Genomic DNA, 16,970 nt, shown 5'->3' with positions numbered 1-16,970 from the left:
TGTGTCATCTTTTCACAGAGCTTCCCAAACATACCGTATTTTATGATGACTGTTCCTCACATACGTTGTTCTCATTGCCTAAAACACCATTCCTTGTGAACTCCTGCTAATTTTTCAAGACTCAAATGTCCTTTTCTCTTTCAATTATCCCTGTCATTCCCTCCGTCCTCTGCCTCTGCTTCCCATCCTGCTTGCTCATGACCACACCATGACAAGTCTTCTTTGGCAATTATTTGTACCCCTGGCTCCCTCACCTCTCTGTGAGCTGCTGGAGACGAACTACACACACTCAGCTTTGCATCTTCACTACCAAGAGTTCTAGTCACTGTGGTCACAGGTCGTTTGAATAAATATTGAGGAAATGAGGAAATGACTGACGCTCAAATGAAGAGATGAGTTATAAACAGAACGAAAATATGGCCTTAATTTTTTAAAAGTCATATATTAAAGTCATGTATGGTAAGTGTGTTTCTCTTTTAATGTCTAAATTACTAAGAAGAAAGGTCAAAATGAAAGCAAGTACAACGTTTATAAATTTCTAAAAGTAGAGAGGGAAAATACTGCCCATAACGTTAAAGTCACAGGAAAATAAATGAAACTCAATGTTATTTTCCAGGATGTTAACTATCTAAACTTGAGCTGGGGAGCACAGGGGCTCTCGTCATCAGGCAGGTTAGTGCTCTGGCAGTGGATTCCTGGACCCAGATACTTTGCGGGATGGACACAAATGAAGCCCAGAAGTTATTGTTTTAGTTTGGATTTTGATATGTAAAATATATTGGGGAAGGGGAGTATTAAATAAAACAATATTTTCCATTTCAAGTGGAATCAAAGTATAAGTGTTAATTAAAGTAGTAACTTATTTGGCCATAAGTAATAAGTATTGCAAAATCAAATCATTTAAGTTCTCAGAGATTTCTAAACAATGACCACACGCACCTGAACTAATATTAACATAAAATACACCTTTTAAAAGAACATCTGATTGACAGGTTTATTTGCCCAAGAGCACAGATGCTCAGCTTTTACTAATAACAGGATTAAAGCCAACCTCAAGAAAACGACCCGGAAATCACTGTGGTAAATGGAAGACACTTCCATATGTCTCCCCTACCAGCTATTACATTTAGAGAAGATACAAACTACAAGTAAATGGGTAAGATGTTTGAAATGGAATTAGCTGGGCTAGATAAACACATTAACCAAAGAATTAAGTTCCAGTTTCCATTTGTTTTATATTTACATATACAGCTGACCCTGAACAAGACGGCTTGAACTGCACAGGCCTACTTATACGGGGATTTTTTCCAATAAATACATACAGTAGGTAAATGTATTTTCTCTTCTTTATTATTTTCTTAACTCTTTTCTTTTCTCTAGCTTACTATTGTAAGAATATGGTATATAATATGTATAGCATACAAAATATGTGTTAATTGACTGTTTATGTTATCAGTAAGACTTCGAGTCAACAGTCAACTATTAGTAGTTCAGTTTCGGGGGAGTCAAAACTATACGTGGATTTTAGACAGTTTTTTAAGCTGGACTTGAAAAACACGTAGATTTAGAGCGGCTGAAAGGCTATTCCCATACAGAAAGCCAACAGGCCCAAGACACATGCGGCTAATCTAGTTCACTTCCAATTCAGATGGAGTAGAGATACGTGACGAGGTTAGAACCATCCATGTAAAGAGGGTTTGGAGGGTTTTCAGACCGAAACTAAGGTATATGAAGTCAATTTTCAATCTTTAGGAGTCAGTGAATTTCTAGTAAATACAGGACAAAAGAGATGGAACTGTCTGAGGCTGTACTCAACACTGATCATTTTAATTGAGGGGAATTTTAATCAGGGCATGTCATTCAACTAAAAATTTTAATTTCAGAAACATGGACTTTTGAATTCAAAGGAAAAGAGTTTTATGCATACATAATCTATGTGAAAAGATCTGTATTTACTGTATAAACAATGAACAAATATTCATCAAGAGAAGCAAGGGTTAGTGGGGTTTCTTTTTCTTCAATATTAAACTTTAAAACAAAGCATGGATCTTTAGGGAAAAATCGAAACTACCTCAAATATTGCTTTAGATGGGATGCAATCCACTGAACTGCAACAGCTGGAAAAAGGATGGGGTTAATCCTTCGGCCCTTTGCTACTCTGTACATCAATCCGGGAGGTAGGGATGCTTGCTGAACACGCAGGAATACACTTACCTCTCTGGGGGGATACCAAGGAAGCTTCCGACTGTCTTTAAGCAATACACAGTTTAATTGGAGAATATAGGACACACACATAGGAAACATTTAAGTAAAACAAAAAGCAGGATGCTGGCTTCAAAGTGAATAATATATTTTGTAATTGCAGCAGATGCTCATTTCTGGCAGAAAGAGTCAGGCACCGTCCGTTAAAGGAGGCAAGGTTGAAGCCAGAACATAGGGGATAGCAAGGCTCTGTATAAACACAAAAGGGGATATGCTATGTGGCATAAAGGCACTTCCAGATACAATGCTAGAGTTTAGCTCAAGGAAGGGAGAATGAGAAGATGCAGTGAGCATGATCAAGGACATGTTGTGCAGACGTGCAGCTCACTGTCTGTGTAAATGGTGCCCCTGAAGGTGTGCTGTGCATAAGAATATTCTTACCCACATAAGAATAACGATAATGAAAAAGAAGTATCAAAGGCCTCTGAAGATTTTATAGAGGGCGGCTGAAGATACAAAACTGGAACTTGGGCTAGGACAAAATTTAGGAATTATTCTCTTTGGAAAGTGAATTTATGCAGAAGGCCCAAGGACTTATCTATTGCTGAAACCGAGAAGAGGAACCCATCAAAGGGATGGGCAGAGAGGCAAGGGACTGGAAGAGTACAGAACTGTGGAAGAATGGAGGTACCATTACCCGCAAAATGCTTTTTCATCCCTGCTCTGTCTAACTAGAGAGTTAAGACTAGGAGGGAGGCAAATCATGAAGACTTCTGTTCTTATAGTCAATCGTGTGCTGTTTTTCTCAGCAGATTCTATCTCTTAAGTCACAAGATTGACACACCACCTTGTTCAGTTGTTGGAATTTAGTATCCATGTGATTATGCTTCCATTGCATCCAGTTATTAAAAATTGCAAGTTGCAAAATTAAATGTATTATGCAAAGAGCGTTCTTTAATGGATATAGGGCTATTCAGGTGATCTCTTTCGTCTTGAGTGAGCTTTGATGGTTTGTGTTCTTCAAGGGATTTGGCCATTTCATCTAAGTTGTCAAATGTATTGTCATAAGTTGTTCATAATATTCTCTTGCTCTTTTTAACGTTTAGAATCCATAGTCATGTCATCTTACTCATTCGTGTTACTGGTAATTAGTGTCTTCTCTATTTTTCTCCTGGTCTGTCTGCACTGAAGTCTCATTAGGCGCATAAGTGCTCATCATCTTGGTATGTGTTTTCTACTTAATTTGCTCTTCTTTTCCTTTCCCCTTTTTTCTGCTTCTTTCATATTGACTACTTTTTAAGGTTTTCTTTTATTTCTTTTGCTGGCTTGTTAGCTATAACTCTTTGTTTTGTTATTATAGTGGTTGCTTTAACCTATCGCAGTCTACCTTCAAGTGATATTATACATATCCTATATAGTATAAGAGCCTTGCAATGTATACTACCATTTCTTCCCTCCTGGCTTTTATTCTGTCTGTGTCACACATTTCTCTTATACATATGTTATAAACCACACAACACACTGTTATTATTTTTGTTTAAACAGTGATTTATATTTTAGTGATATTTAAATAACAAGAAAAGTCATATGTTTAGTCAGAGGATTCAGTCAGAGGATTTACTTTAACATTCTTAGTAATTCACATCTGCTAGTGATTGATTATTTCAGGTTTTGTATGTCTGTCAAAGTATTTTCCTTTAGTTTTAAATAAAAAAAATTTTTTTTTTGGTTTAGTACTTTAATGATGTTGTTCCACTGTCTTATTGATTGCGTTGTTTCTACAGAGAAATCTGCTGTAACACTTACCATTGTTCTTTTGCAGATATTTTCTTTGGTGGCCTTTAAGGCTTTTCTTTTTACCACTGTTTCTGAAGAATTTGATTATGACATGCTTTGGTGTAGTTTTCTTCATGTTTCTTTTGCTTGGAATTCACTGAAATTCTTGGGTCTGTGGGCTTACAGTTTTCATCAAATTTGGAAAAACATTAGCCATTATTTCTTATTTCTTCCAATGTTTTTTCTGCCCTTTTCTCCTTGCCTCTTCTTCAGAAACCCCAATTACATATTCAGGAGACCTTGTGAATTGTCTCACAATGCATTATTCCTTTCTTTCATTGTTTAAACTATTTTTTTCTTTGTATTTAATTTTGAATAATTTCATTTGCTAGATCAAGTTCACTAATCTTTTCTTTTACAATATCTCGCCTGCCATTCATCCCATTCAATATATTTCTTAGTTCTATTGAACATTGTAATTTTTATCTCTTAAAATTCAATTTGGGTCTCTTTCATATCTCACATTTCTTTACTTAACTTTTGAGCATACAGAATAAAGTTATAATTACTATATTAATGCCATTGTTAATTATAACATCAGGCCTATTTTGGTTGGTTTTCCTCTTCATTGTGGATCAAAATCTGCTTTGACCACATAGATGAAGATAATTCTAAGATACTATAAAGCAACGTTTTGCAATCAGGGTGATTTTGCCCTCCATGGAACATCTGGTAATGTCTGGAGATATTTTTCTTTGTCTTAACGACTGTGAAGTGTTACCAGTATCTGGCAGGGAGAAGTCAGAAATACTGCTAAACATCCTATACTGCAAAGGACAGCCATCTACAACAAACAATTAGCTGGCCCAAAATGTCAATAGTACTGCGTTTGACAATCCCTGCTGTAAAACATTGGGATGAAAGAAACTTGGACCCTGAATCATGTCGCTGAGCTGCATGCAGGCTTGGACCACAGGGCTATCTCTATAGCCTGTCACATAAAAAAGAAAGAACTTCTTTTTTATTTAAGCCACTGTATTTGGGGTTGAAATGGCAGTTTAGCCTATACCCTGATACAGAAATTGGTACCCAAAAATGAGGTGCTACCAGAAATTAAAACTTAAAATAAGCTTCTTGGCTTCATGATTCAGTGAAAGACAAGGCAAAAAAAAACAAATGTTGCAGGCTGGAAAACTGGTGATCCTTTTTATGCCATGTCACCATACTGCTGTCTGTACTAACTTCAGAGGTAGACCAGGTATGTGTCTGTGATACCTGTCACTCTGAAGAAAAGTGGTCTATAACCTAAAGTGATCAAGGACAGTGATTTGAACCCTCAGAATTGGAAAATCTACCTTGCCCCCTAAAGAGAAGGATAACTAGGTTCTCTGTTTTTCACAAGTATCTCTCATTAAGCCATCTCAGCCAAAACATAGAGTTAGCCAACAGGCAAAGATCAAATTAAGGGTAGTGCCTCAGGGTAACCAATATTAAGATGGAGGAAGAAGAAAATGGGCCACTGAAAACAAAGAGACAAACAAATACAATTAGACTTAAGAACTATGTCTGGAAGAAAACTTTGGATCTCTTCACTCAAAACAAACTGACTGGAAGCAAAAAAAACAAAACCCTACAAAAATATTGAGGGAATTAATTCCCAAAAGAAATCAAAAGGCCTACAAAAAGCCTATATTTGATCACTAAAACAACTCTCAGGCTCCAAATCTCCGCAAAGGGAAAGCAAGCTTTGAAAACTGTACATCTTCCAAAGAAGGGATACTCTCTAGCACTAACTGTTGATGTCACCACAGAGACAATGGATAACGGTGTGTAGTTCCTAGAGATTAGAACCAAGGGGCAGCCAGATGGACTAACCAAGAAACCTTCTCTACTACTAGAGCAGGGATCTGGTGGATTCCTGTGGACCGCTGAGTATGCTGTGCTTCCCATTCCTCCCTTTTCTGAATGAGAGCTTTTGTTACAGTTATACTTTTCCTATACTTTCCACTTCAGTACACTGGATGTGAGCTGAGCAAGTACTGTGTCAGCGGACTGTGAGACACAGGACTGTGCATCATCCAGAGGTCCTTGACTTTGAGCAGATAAGGTAACTGAATGAGGCCTCTGAATGCGTCCTTGGAGAGGGAGGGAGTGTTTCCGTGTCGGAGTAATGGTGACCACATATACTGAATGGCCACAGGGGCAAGCTATGACAAATTCTAATTGTTTTCTAATAAACTGTCCCCTTCGTCCAGAGACATAACCATTTTAACAGGGCACATGCCTGCTGATCTACACACTGTATTTCCCAGTGCTCTTGTAGCTAAGTGTGACCATGGACAACATTTTTGTCAATGGAATATGAGCAAAAGTAATGTATTCAACTCCCTCACTATTTACTTAAAAGGGAAATTGTTTGCCTTGTACTTCAGCTTAAAATTTCCCTCTTCCTCTGAATTGGAACTTGGATGTGGCATTGATCTAGTTTTAACCATGTACATGAGGATAAAGTCCTAGGAGATGGTGGAACAAAAACATACCCTGTTTCCCCTAAAAATAAGACCTAGTCGGACAGCCAGCTCTAATGCGTCTTTTGGAGCAAAAATTAATATAAGACCCAGTCTTATTTTAACATAATATAAGACTGGGTATTATATAATACAATACAATACAATACAATGCAATATATAATACTGGGTCTTATATTAATTTTTGCTCCAAAAGACACATTAGAGCTGACTGTCTGATTAGGTCTTATTTTTGGGGGAAATAGGGTATATGGAACTTAAGTCCCTGAGTGACCTTGTGGAGCTGAGCTGCCTGCCTTCTGGGACCAGTCCTCCTCTTTGTGGACTGGTATGTGTGAGAGAAATAAACTCTTATTTAAAGCACTTTATTTTTTATGGTTTCTCTTTCACGTGCTCTTTCTGTTTTTAAATAGCAACTTAGACTATACCCTAATTAATCAAGGTTATATATGCCACAAATAAGATTCTGTTCTAAACTCATTTAGCGTTGCCCAAACCAAATTTCCTTAGTCAAAGGAAAACAACAAAGGAGAAAAAAAAAGAACAAGCCTATGGGGTTTTTGGCTATTGTATTTCCAGGAAAAGAAGCATATTTCAACCTGCATAAACCAAGTATTAAATAGATTTTTATATGTTTCAGATGAATCTCCTCTAACTGGTTATACTATTGTGATAATATCAATCGATTCCCAGAGTGAGTCATCAACCCTGTCAGCACTTTAATGAACAAAATCAGTCTATTTCATGCTGAGAAGCAATACCAGCAACTCTTGCAGATAAAAAGGGTCATAAAAACTTATTGGGCAGTGACATCCTCTGACAAAAGCCTCCTGATAATATCGCCCTGTGATCAGCTCACACACAGGGATTGGTCAGAGTGAAATGGAGTTTGAGTGGGGTATTAAATAGGATTCAGGAATGACTTCATACATCTTAAAGGCCGTGAAAAAAGAAATGGACAGGCAAAATGCAGGAATCAAATATTATTCTAGTGAGTCAAGTGCAGAGAATATTTCAATTTCAAGATCATTCTCAACAGTGAGTGTGTTTTCATAAATTCAGTTGTTTGTTGATGTAAGAAGGCTCCTAGCTGCTGTTGCTCTGTTTCTGTCCTATTCAAACACTGGCATTTAAAAACTAAATGACTATCTTTGAGCATGCAGTTGACCGGGTTCAGAACATACTACCCCAAAATATGGCACGTGGGCCTATTTGATATTTTAAGCTGAAGGCGAAAAGGGTAGAACATGGTAGAAGGTTTCTCTGACCTTCCCCTGACCTTGTCCCTGAAGCAGGTCATGAGACCCTCAAGTGAGAGGTGACCTCCCTATACCTGGAGGAAAGAAACATCCTTATCTCCCAAACAGGTGGATACTGAGAATACAAACACACAGGCCTTGCGATGTGTTCCCCAGTTTTATTACATTTAGCTCATACGCCATTGGTCTTACCCCATTTCTACATGACTGTCCACTCTTCATCGGACCCAGCATGAAGACACTCAAGTTTCACCAGTTTTTCGGGTCTTCATTTCCTTTTAAAGGTTCCCATGTCATGTAAAATACATTAAAGAAATTTGCACGCTTTCCTCGTGTTAATCTGTCTTTGCCAGTTTAATTTTCAGATCTAGGCAAGGACCCTAACAGGGTTAAGGAAAACGTTTTCCTCCCCTACACAGTCTTCTAAAAACTTGGATAAAAAACTTTCTTTCATTCACAGATGTCAACGTGGATTTGTGAAATGGAAGCTGATTTCATTACAATTTAAGGGTCTCCTGCTATACAATGTAAAAAAACATGGAATTTTAAGTGAAAGCTAGTCGGACTGAGTATCAAGTGGGAATAATATCTCTTACTCACAGGGTAAACATAAGGTTTAACAGACAAAGACACACACACACACACACACACACACCATAATTTAGTGGTTAAGGGCATTGGTTCTATAGTAAGACCACCCAGTTCTGAGTCTGGTGTGCCATTTAACTGAATGACTTTAGTCAAGTTACTTAACTTCTTAAAGCCTTTGTTTCCTCATCTGTAAAATGGGGATATTGATGCATATCTACTTTTAAAGGATTGTTGTTAAAATTAAAGGTCATATAGTAAGCTAAGCGAAGTAAGCCAGTTATAAAAAGACAAATACTGTATGATTCATCTTTTATGAGGTAACTAAATGAGTCAAATTAATAAAAGCAAAAGGTAGAATAATGGCTGGTAGGGGCTGGGGGAAGGGGGGAAATGGGGAGAAACTGTTTAATGGGCTCAGAGTTAGAATTTGAGAAGATGAAAAAGCTCCAGAAATGGGTGGTGGTGATGACTGCACAGCAATGTGAATGGACTTAATGTCACTGAACTATGCTTAGAAATGGTTAAAATGGTCGATTTTATGTTACGCATATTTTACGATAATAAAAACAAAAGAAAAAAATTAAAGATCATGAAGATTAGTTTAAAAATGCTTAGCACAGCAGCAGGCACATTGTAAGTGCTTCACAAGTGACAGGCATATTACTATTAAGTTGATTTATTAACTATTTTTGAAATGCATTTGAAGACTCATCAGAAACGGTAAATGCTATACAATTAAATAATCATTGATGATAGTTGTCAGAATTTTAAAATATGGATGCAACATGTTACATGGGTATCTGGAAATACCTGCTAAGAATAACAGTAGCACTACACACACACACACACACACACACACACCTATACACACAATAACATTTCACTAATTCAGAATAAATGGGTTGTTCATATTCAAGGATGGTACTAAAAGGCCTTTTAAATGTGATTGAAAATAATTTGCTGGTATTATTTTTAACTATAATAGATTGAATATTCTTTTGCTCCTAATTTTATTATCTTGCTCCACAAACTCTTTTTTGTAAGATAGACAAAGATAAACTTCAGCCAAGCATTTAAACAAGAAATACGCTAATTACAAGATGATTCGTACCTATTCAAGGAAGGAGGGAGCTGGTGTATCTATGTACATACACATGCATACACACATACACATATGCATGTGGAAATAGATGGGCAGTTGGCAAGAGAGAAATTAAGAGCTCTAGAAACCATATGTCTCTGTCCCCTTGTTTTATTAAGGAAATGAAGCGTGAGAAAGCTTAGAGGATTTGGTTAAAACCCCACAGGGAACTGGTGGCGGAAATGTAATCACTGCCCCTCAGAGCCCCGCCCCACGCCTCACCCTCGAGCACCATGGCACAGGATGCCCTTGCCACTCTTCCTCGTGCCACTTTTTGGTTGCTGTTCACTCTGCACAAAACGGCCTCCTCTAAGTTTAGTTGCCACCTTTGGAAAGTCTTTCCTGCTTCCCTCAGAATAAATTTGGCACCCTGTCTTTGGGGTCCCAAGGCTCCCTTTTAAGACCCCAGAGCAATCACATGGAATTATAACTGTCCACTAGTCTGCCTCCTGCACTAGACTCAGGACAACTGCAGGACAGACTGTCACCTCTGCACGCTCCCACACCTGACCCAGAGCCTGTCAACAGTAGGCGCTCACTGAATGTCTGTTGGATACGTGAACTAAGCAACCATCACAGGCTCCTCCAAAGGGAGGCAGAAAAGTTGGGATCAAGGACGCAGGTGGGAAGTTAGCCTTGGGATGAAGGCAGAGCTTACCTTCATTAAAGACAGGAGCAGAGCAGAGGAAGACGAAGGTGGAGCAAGATTTTTAAGAAAAAAGGAAAGGACGCTTGAATGACTTTGTGGTAAGAGTACTTTGCTTTCTCACAAAAATGTCACCGAGGACATTGGATTTTGTTGTTCTTATCTCTGTCAAGTGACCTCATAGAGTACATTAAGTTTAAATTCATTACTGACAACTTGGAACATGGCATGTTTAGCCAACTATCCTCCCTCCCTGGCATTCTGGATGGTCTCATGAGAAATAAATAATGAGAAATCACTTCAACAAATATAAGGTGTTATATAATACTTGCACGGTACTATGATGAAATACACTTTTTTCTGACATTGATCTCTAATCCATAAACTGCATTATTTCTGGAACTTTAAAATTCCTTGAGTATCTTGTACTAGTTAGAAGTCCACATTCCTGTTTGTTGGTTGTTTTAGCATTTACTAGATAGCATCCCAAAACTAACCTATCATTGTACTGAAGATACACTAGAGAAAAGTTAGAAACAAACTAAACATTCGAACAACCAATTATGTTGGAAGGGAAACCAACATAAAAGAATAGCAATGTCACAGCCCTGAAGTGCCCCACTACGAGCGTCTATTTCCAAAGGAATAGTGTTTTGCTGCCACCAACAGGACAATACGAGTTCATGGAAATCACAAAACTGAATGTGCAAAAATCATTCAAACCCAAAAGGATATATTCGTATAGAGAACGCTTACAACTCAACAATAAAAAGACAGATAACCCAGTTAAAAATTGGGCCAAAGATCTGAATAGACGTTTACCAAAAAAAGATATTCGAATGACCAATGAGCACATGAAAGGATGCACAATATCCTTAGCCATCAGGGAAATGCAAATCAAACCACAATGAAATACTGCTTCACACTAGAGTGGCTATAATCAAAAAGTTGGACAATAACAAGGGTTATCAAGGATGTATGGAAATCAGAACCCACATTGTTTTAACTGCCTCCTATTCACCCCTTTGGTATGGGCGGGACTCCTGCACAGGGTTAAGGAGATGGTCGATTATTATTACTTGACGGAGAGAGTGACTGAGGGAGGAAAGGGGCAATGAGAACAGAAAGGGAAACTCGGCGAGGCCATGAAAACCTTGTGGGCGGTATTAAAAACTGTGAAGTTTATCCCAAGGGCAATGGGATGAAGGGTTGTAGCAAGGGGGTAAGTTCCTTCTCTGACCCATGTCCTACCGCCCTTCCCTTCCTCGCTTGCTCCAGCTGTGCTCCCAGCATGGAGCGTTTGCAGGGCTTTCCCCGCTACTTGGAACGCTCTTCTCCTGCACGTCAGTCAAGCACATAGACTCATTCTGTCTCTGAAAAGGTGTTCAGTGAATATTTGTTGACTGGTGAGTAATAAAATCTGTTTAAAAAGATGATTCTGGTGACAACATGGGGATAAATTGGCCAACTGTCACAAATAGATGGGGGGAGAACAGTCATCCACTTCTCTTAGCTCCACTGCTACTACCCAGTCCAAGCCACCAACTTCTCTTACCTGTCACACTCCAGACACAGGCCTTCTCTTTCTGAAGCATAGAAACACCCTCTGTAAGGACATTGCACGTGTTTATTCTGCCTAGGAGGCTCATTCTCCAGGTTTTGGCATCGCGGGTTACTTATTTTCATTCAATTTGCAGCTCAAATGTCATCCTTAGAGCATTTTTATGGACAAGCTAATCTAAAGAAGGGATCTCCCTTCCCCACTCTGCACCATCACTCTCCTTCGCAAACCTCAGCATGTGCTAAAATCACTGTATTTGTTCAATTACTACCTTCCCTTCTTCAGAATGTAAGCTCCATGAATGCAGCGTCTTTCCTCATCAATACTTAATCTCTGATGCCCGGAAAACTACCTAGCACTTAGTGGATGTTTAGTACTTGTTACTGAAAGAGATCACTTAACAGTCCCGATCAGAGAGCTTGGGGCCTAAACTACCAAAGTGGGAAGATTCTAAAAGTTCTCAAGATGTGGACTCCACAGGAGTTGGTGACTTAGTGATGTCAGAATTTAAAAAAGAGTAGAGTTAAGGATGGTTTCTATTTCTCTTTGGAGCAGCTGGGAAGCGCCTTCACTGAGGTGAAAGACAAATAGGTTTGGGAGGGCACATCAGTTCAATTTTGACTTTTGGATTTGATGTGCCTCAAAAAACGTCCAAGCAGACATGATAGGTCCACAGACACATATTTGAGTCTGGGCTAAATATGAAGACGAGAGTGAACACTTATAAATAGAACCAGGAGGATGAACCAGATCAACAAGAGAAGAGAGGTCCATTGCAGCATTATTTATGGTGGCTAAGATATGGAAACAACCAAAGTGTCCTTCGATAGATGACTAGATAAGAAGATGTGGTATATATACACAATGGAATACTACTCTGCCATAAGAAAAGATGAAATAGTGCCATTTGAGACAACATGGATGGATCTTGAAATTATTATGCTAAGTGAAATAAGTCAGACAAAAAATGTCGACAACCATATGACTTCACTCATATGTGGGATATAAAACTGAAGGCAACAAAGGAACAAGACAACAAACAAAGAAAGAAAAGCTCATAGACACACACAACAGTTTAGTGGTTGCCAGAGGGTAAGCGGGGAGAGGGCTGGTAGATGAGGGTGAAAGGGATCAAACATATGGTGATGGAAGGACTGGTTCTGGGTGGTGAACACACACTGAGATATACAGATGATGTATTACAGAACTGTACGCCTGAAACCTATGTAGTTTTATTGATCACTATCACCCCGATAAATTTTAATAAAAAAAAGAGATAGGAGCATTAAGTGGGTTCCTAGAGGCTGGAGTTCTGTGGAACCCCAAGGTGATGACTAGGGGAAAAAAGGCATGAGCAGAGAAAAATGAAAAAAAGCACAGAGGAAGGTAAAACACAAGACAAGCCAAGGGAGAATGTTTCAAAAAAAAGGAAGATAAGAGGGAGTGTTATGTCATTGTGCTGTTTTGATAACTGCTGAGAGGTCAAGATAAAAATGTAAAGATGTCCACTAGATTTAATTAGCGACTTCATCAAAAAAGCTTCAATAGAATGGTAAGGAAAAACATCATAGTGGAGAGGGTTGAAAAGCCAAAAATATCAAAGATATACTTCAGAACTTTACATAATATACAAAGCCCCTCTCACTTAAGGCGCATTCTTCTAAAATTTAGCCAGGATCAAGTGTCTGCCCTAAAGATGGTCCCAAATAAAAGAACATGATATTGGACTCTTCAAAACTGTTGGGAGAGTTTCCTTACCTAACCTATGCTAACACTTAGTACGGAGTAAGTGCTCCAGAAATGGTACTTCCCTTTCTGATTCCCTCATCACCAGGGAGACTTCGAATCCAGAGGAACATGAAGTGCCTCTGCAGCTACAGTAAAATGAGTTGGGCTGGGTTCCTAAGCACAGTGAACTATCCCTAAGTGTGATATTTTCATACACACAAATATACAGTCTTTTATCTGGCATATTAGATTGGAAGCTAAAAGTTAATCACTGCCATATGTTTGGGGTATTCATTTTCCAGGTGGGAGCAACTGGATCAATTCAGCACACTTCAATTCAGCGGTACATACTGTTTCTATGTGAGGTCAGCACCGGGACTCATACAAGAAATGGATAGAAACATAGGCCAATAGCAGTAAACAGGCACTCCTTTTCATCTACTCTAATTCGCCGAATTCCCCAAGATGATGTTAGATGAGTGTCCATGCATAATAGAGAAGATACAAAAGCCTTTCTGCCCAGTGGCTAAAGAATGTCCTCTGCACTGACCATATCTGGGTTAACCTGGCCAAAACCAAATGAGAATAATGCAATCAAGCCAAAAACCCCTGTCAATCAGAAAGATAATTTCCCAGACGGGCAGAGTACTAGGCTGACACAGTCCAGGGCTGATACACAAAAGGAGGTTGTGGGCACTGAGCATGTGCTGAGTACCGGTAAAGAAAGGTCATCAAACGACGAGCAAAGGCATTTGGGGAAAGGTGTAATATCTGAGACGCAACAAAAATTAGACATGATAGGAAAAACCAGGACTTTGTTGGACTTCCTTACACTTACTTTATGGTTTAATATTGTTTTAGTCTGGATTACATAACACTTTCACTACTTGGGCATTCTACAAGTCTTATTCCAGGCCTATACAGAAAGCATTTTAGAAACTGTTTGGTTTGGATTTGACGACAAAAAATAAATAAATTAGAGGTAGAGATCCGTAACTTCATTAAAAGATACATGCAGATATGTTGGTGTTATTTTATGGAAAATAGTTTATTTTCCTAATTTCTAAAAGAACTAACTTTGGCAGAAGAATTGTTTGTATCTAAACTCAATGATTTAATGAACAATTTAAAGTACATTTCATGAACTTCACACACACACAAAACGACAACAATCGTTTAACAGAATAAGAGATGAGGAACAGCAACCCACTTCTTGAGTTGGGTAGGACCCATATGATGTCACGCCTTTGTTCAGAATGATTTAATGGTTAAGTCTGGAAGCTCTCCTAAAACATCAAGAGGCTCTCGGAAGCTATCAAGTCATCATCTTTTGGGAAATGTGGAAGAATGATGGGGAGTCCAGAAACAAATTCTGAGTTTTCATGTGAATACAATAGTAATCACAATAATGACAGTTAACATTTATTATGCAATGACATTTTCTAGACACTGTTAGAAACTTTTATATGTCATCTTATTTAATTCTTAAAACAATCCCATAGATTAGTTTTCATTATTATCTCAAAACTCAGGGTCTGAGCACTTGAATTAATTTGTCCAAGGTCATACATTGGAGGTGAAATTAGAACCAAATGTGTCTGAATCCCGTGTTGTAATTTTCACCACTGTATTTTACTAGGGGAAAGGTGAGCCTGTATCTTTTTATAAACAAGGCAATTATCGCCTTCAATAACAGCATTGTCACTTTGAAGGACAAAAAAACGACCGGGTTATTTTCACCAACACTACAGCAAATGTCTTGCTATTGCCACACTGTTAAACCTGCATTGATATGTTGATAAATCCAACAAGGTAATTATAATTGAATTCTCAAGTGTCTTATAAATTTCTAGCTATCAGAGAAAGAACTGCAAATTGAAATGTAGCAGTTTCTTTTTTAGTCAGTATATTACAGAAGCTTTCTAATAATTCAATTCTATGTTTAGGTACCTCCAGGGATGTTACTGTGGTAAGAAGTATTTTTTTAAAAAAGCTGGCATCATTTTGACAGAAAGCAAGTTTTAATTTTTTCTCTTATATCATCCAACTTGTATGAATGAAAACATTTTTTTTTTAAGTAACTGGAAGGAATGCTATGATAGCAAGATTAAATGGATTATAAGAAAAATAAAAAAACCCAAACTCTAAATAAACAACAACAACAAAGAATGGGAGGAAGAGAGAGAATCAGAGTTACTCAGAGAAGTCTTTTTTTGTGTTCAAGAATCTAGACTGGGTCAAAGGCTGTAAATTGAATTATGCCCAGTTCCAAGGGCAGAGAGGTAATAGAGTTTGGTAACTTAAAAATATAAACAGACTTACTTTCAGAAGAGCCAAGGCTACGTGAAAGATTATGTTCAAACCCTGAAATAGAAAAAGAGAGTCAACATCAGTACAGTATACAATATGCATACAATAATAATTAAACCATGAGATTTTTTTAAAAAGTAACTTCCTTTTCTGAGAGGTCTATTGCAAAATTTAAGTGCTATTTAATTAATGTTCACATAAAATTATTGTTTTTACAATAAATTATTGTCCTTCAATCTATTTCTGGATTACTCCCATGATCTTAGGCTTATAAAAATCAAGTTTCTAGATGAAAATGGCAGTGATGCAGAAGTCAAAAATTATTCATTGAAATTCGTAAGGCCTTGTCTGTACCTCTGGCTGATGTGGCTACACAGCCAGTGGCAGACGAAACAAAACAAAACAAGACAAAACACAAATAGCGGTTGCTGATAATGGAGACAGATTGTCTGAGGGGAGTTGTAAGCATCACACTGGATTTCCACTACAGTTCTTATCGTTCTAATGTTTGTTTCAGTGCTTGCTTTCAACTAGAGACGGCAATTAGGAGCTATCTGCTAGACTTGCTTTTCCTTTTTGCCCCCTGAAAACCAGAGCGATATTTCTTTAGGAGTAAGCAAATTAAATAGCCATACTGGCGCTGAATTGTGAACTTTGGGTTAAGCCCAATGACTCTGAAGAGATGCTGAGATATTAAATTCAAGAGATGGAATCATACACTCGAGATGACAGAATCAGAAGTCATCATACATGAGAAGAAAGATCTTTCAAGTAGGAGCTGACATTTCCCATAAGTCCGGAGTCTATCTGATGTGCCCTCTTCATCTTAGTCACAAATATCTCTCTGCCTTTTGGATATGGAGCTGTATCAGACATATTATGCAAAGAACTTCTAAGAAACCATCCTTTGTCTCCAAAATCAGAAGTGAGGATTAGGACAAGGTACTCAGAGTGCATTCCTGTCATAATTTGCTAATGCAATCTTTCACATTAGCCACCAAAAACATAATGTAATGATGGAAGGGATGAATGATAAACAGAAAATACTTGGCTGGAGGTTCCGGGTTTACTCAATTCATTCTTTAAGAAACCAAAAGCAGTAGGAACTAAGAATAATCAGGCCAGGAGACAAAAACAAATCGACACAGTTCATCACGACACCAAGTAATGATCCTAGACTGGTTCTGATCACTAATTTTTCAATTAGAAAAAAGAAAGAAGGCTATTG

At 38.0% G+C, this 16,970-nt stretch overlaps 1 protein-coding gene across 2 annotated transcripts in view; it reads right to left on the bottom strand.

Annotated features, from left to right (window-relative positions):
* RABGAP1L (RAB GTPase activating protein 1 like) overlaps nucleotides 1-16,970 on the bottom strand; it is a 434,187-nt gene that overhangs the window by 119,104 nt on the left and 298,113 nt on the right. For both annotated transcript variants that reach the window (XM_033093083.1, XM_033093084.1), the window contains exon 18: nucleotides 15,755-15,796. In XM_033093083.1, the coding sequence (XP_032948974.1) occupies nucleotides 15,755-15,796 (42 nt within the window). The remainder of the gene's footprint in view (nucleotides 1-15,754; nucleotides 15,797-16,970) is intronic.

This window comes from Rhinolophus ferrumequinum, chromosome 22 (assembly GCF_004115265.2).
Source record: "Rhinolophus ferrumequinum isolate MPI-CBG mRhiFer1 chromosome 22, mRhiFer1_v1.p, whole genome shotgun sequence".
NCBI lineage: Eukaryota > Metazoa > Chordata > Mammalia > Chiroptera > Rhinolophidae > Rhinolophus > Rhinolophus ferrumequinum.
Note: the sequence above shows the minus strand (reverse complement) of the source record. Positions and strands in the feature narration are given on the sequence as shown.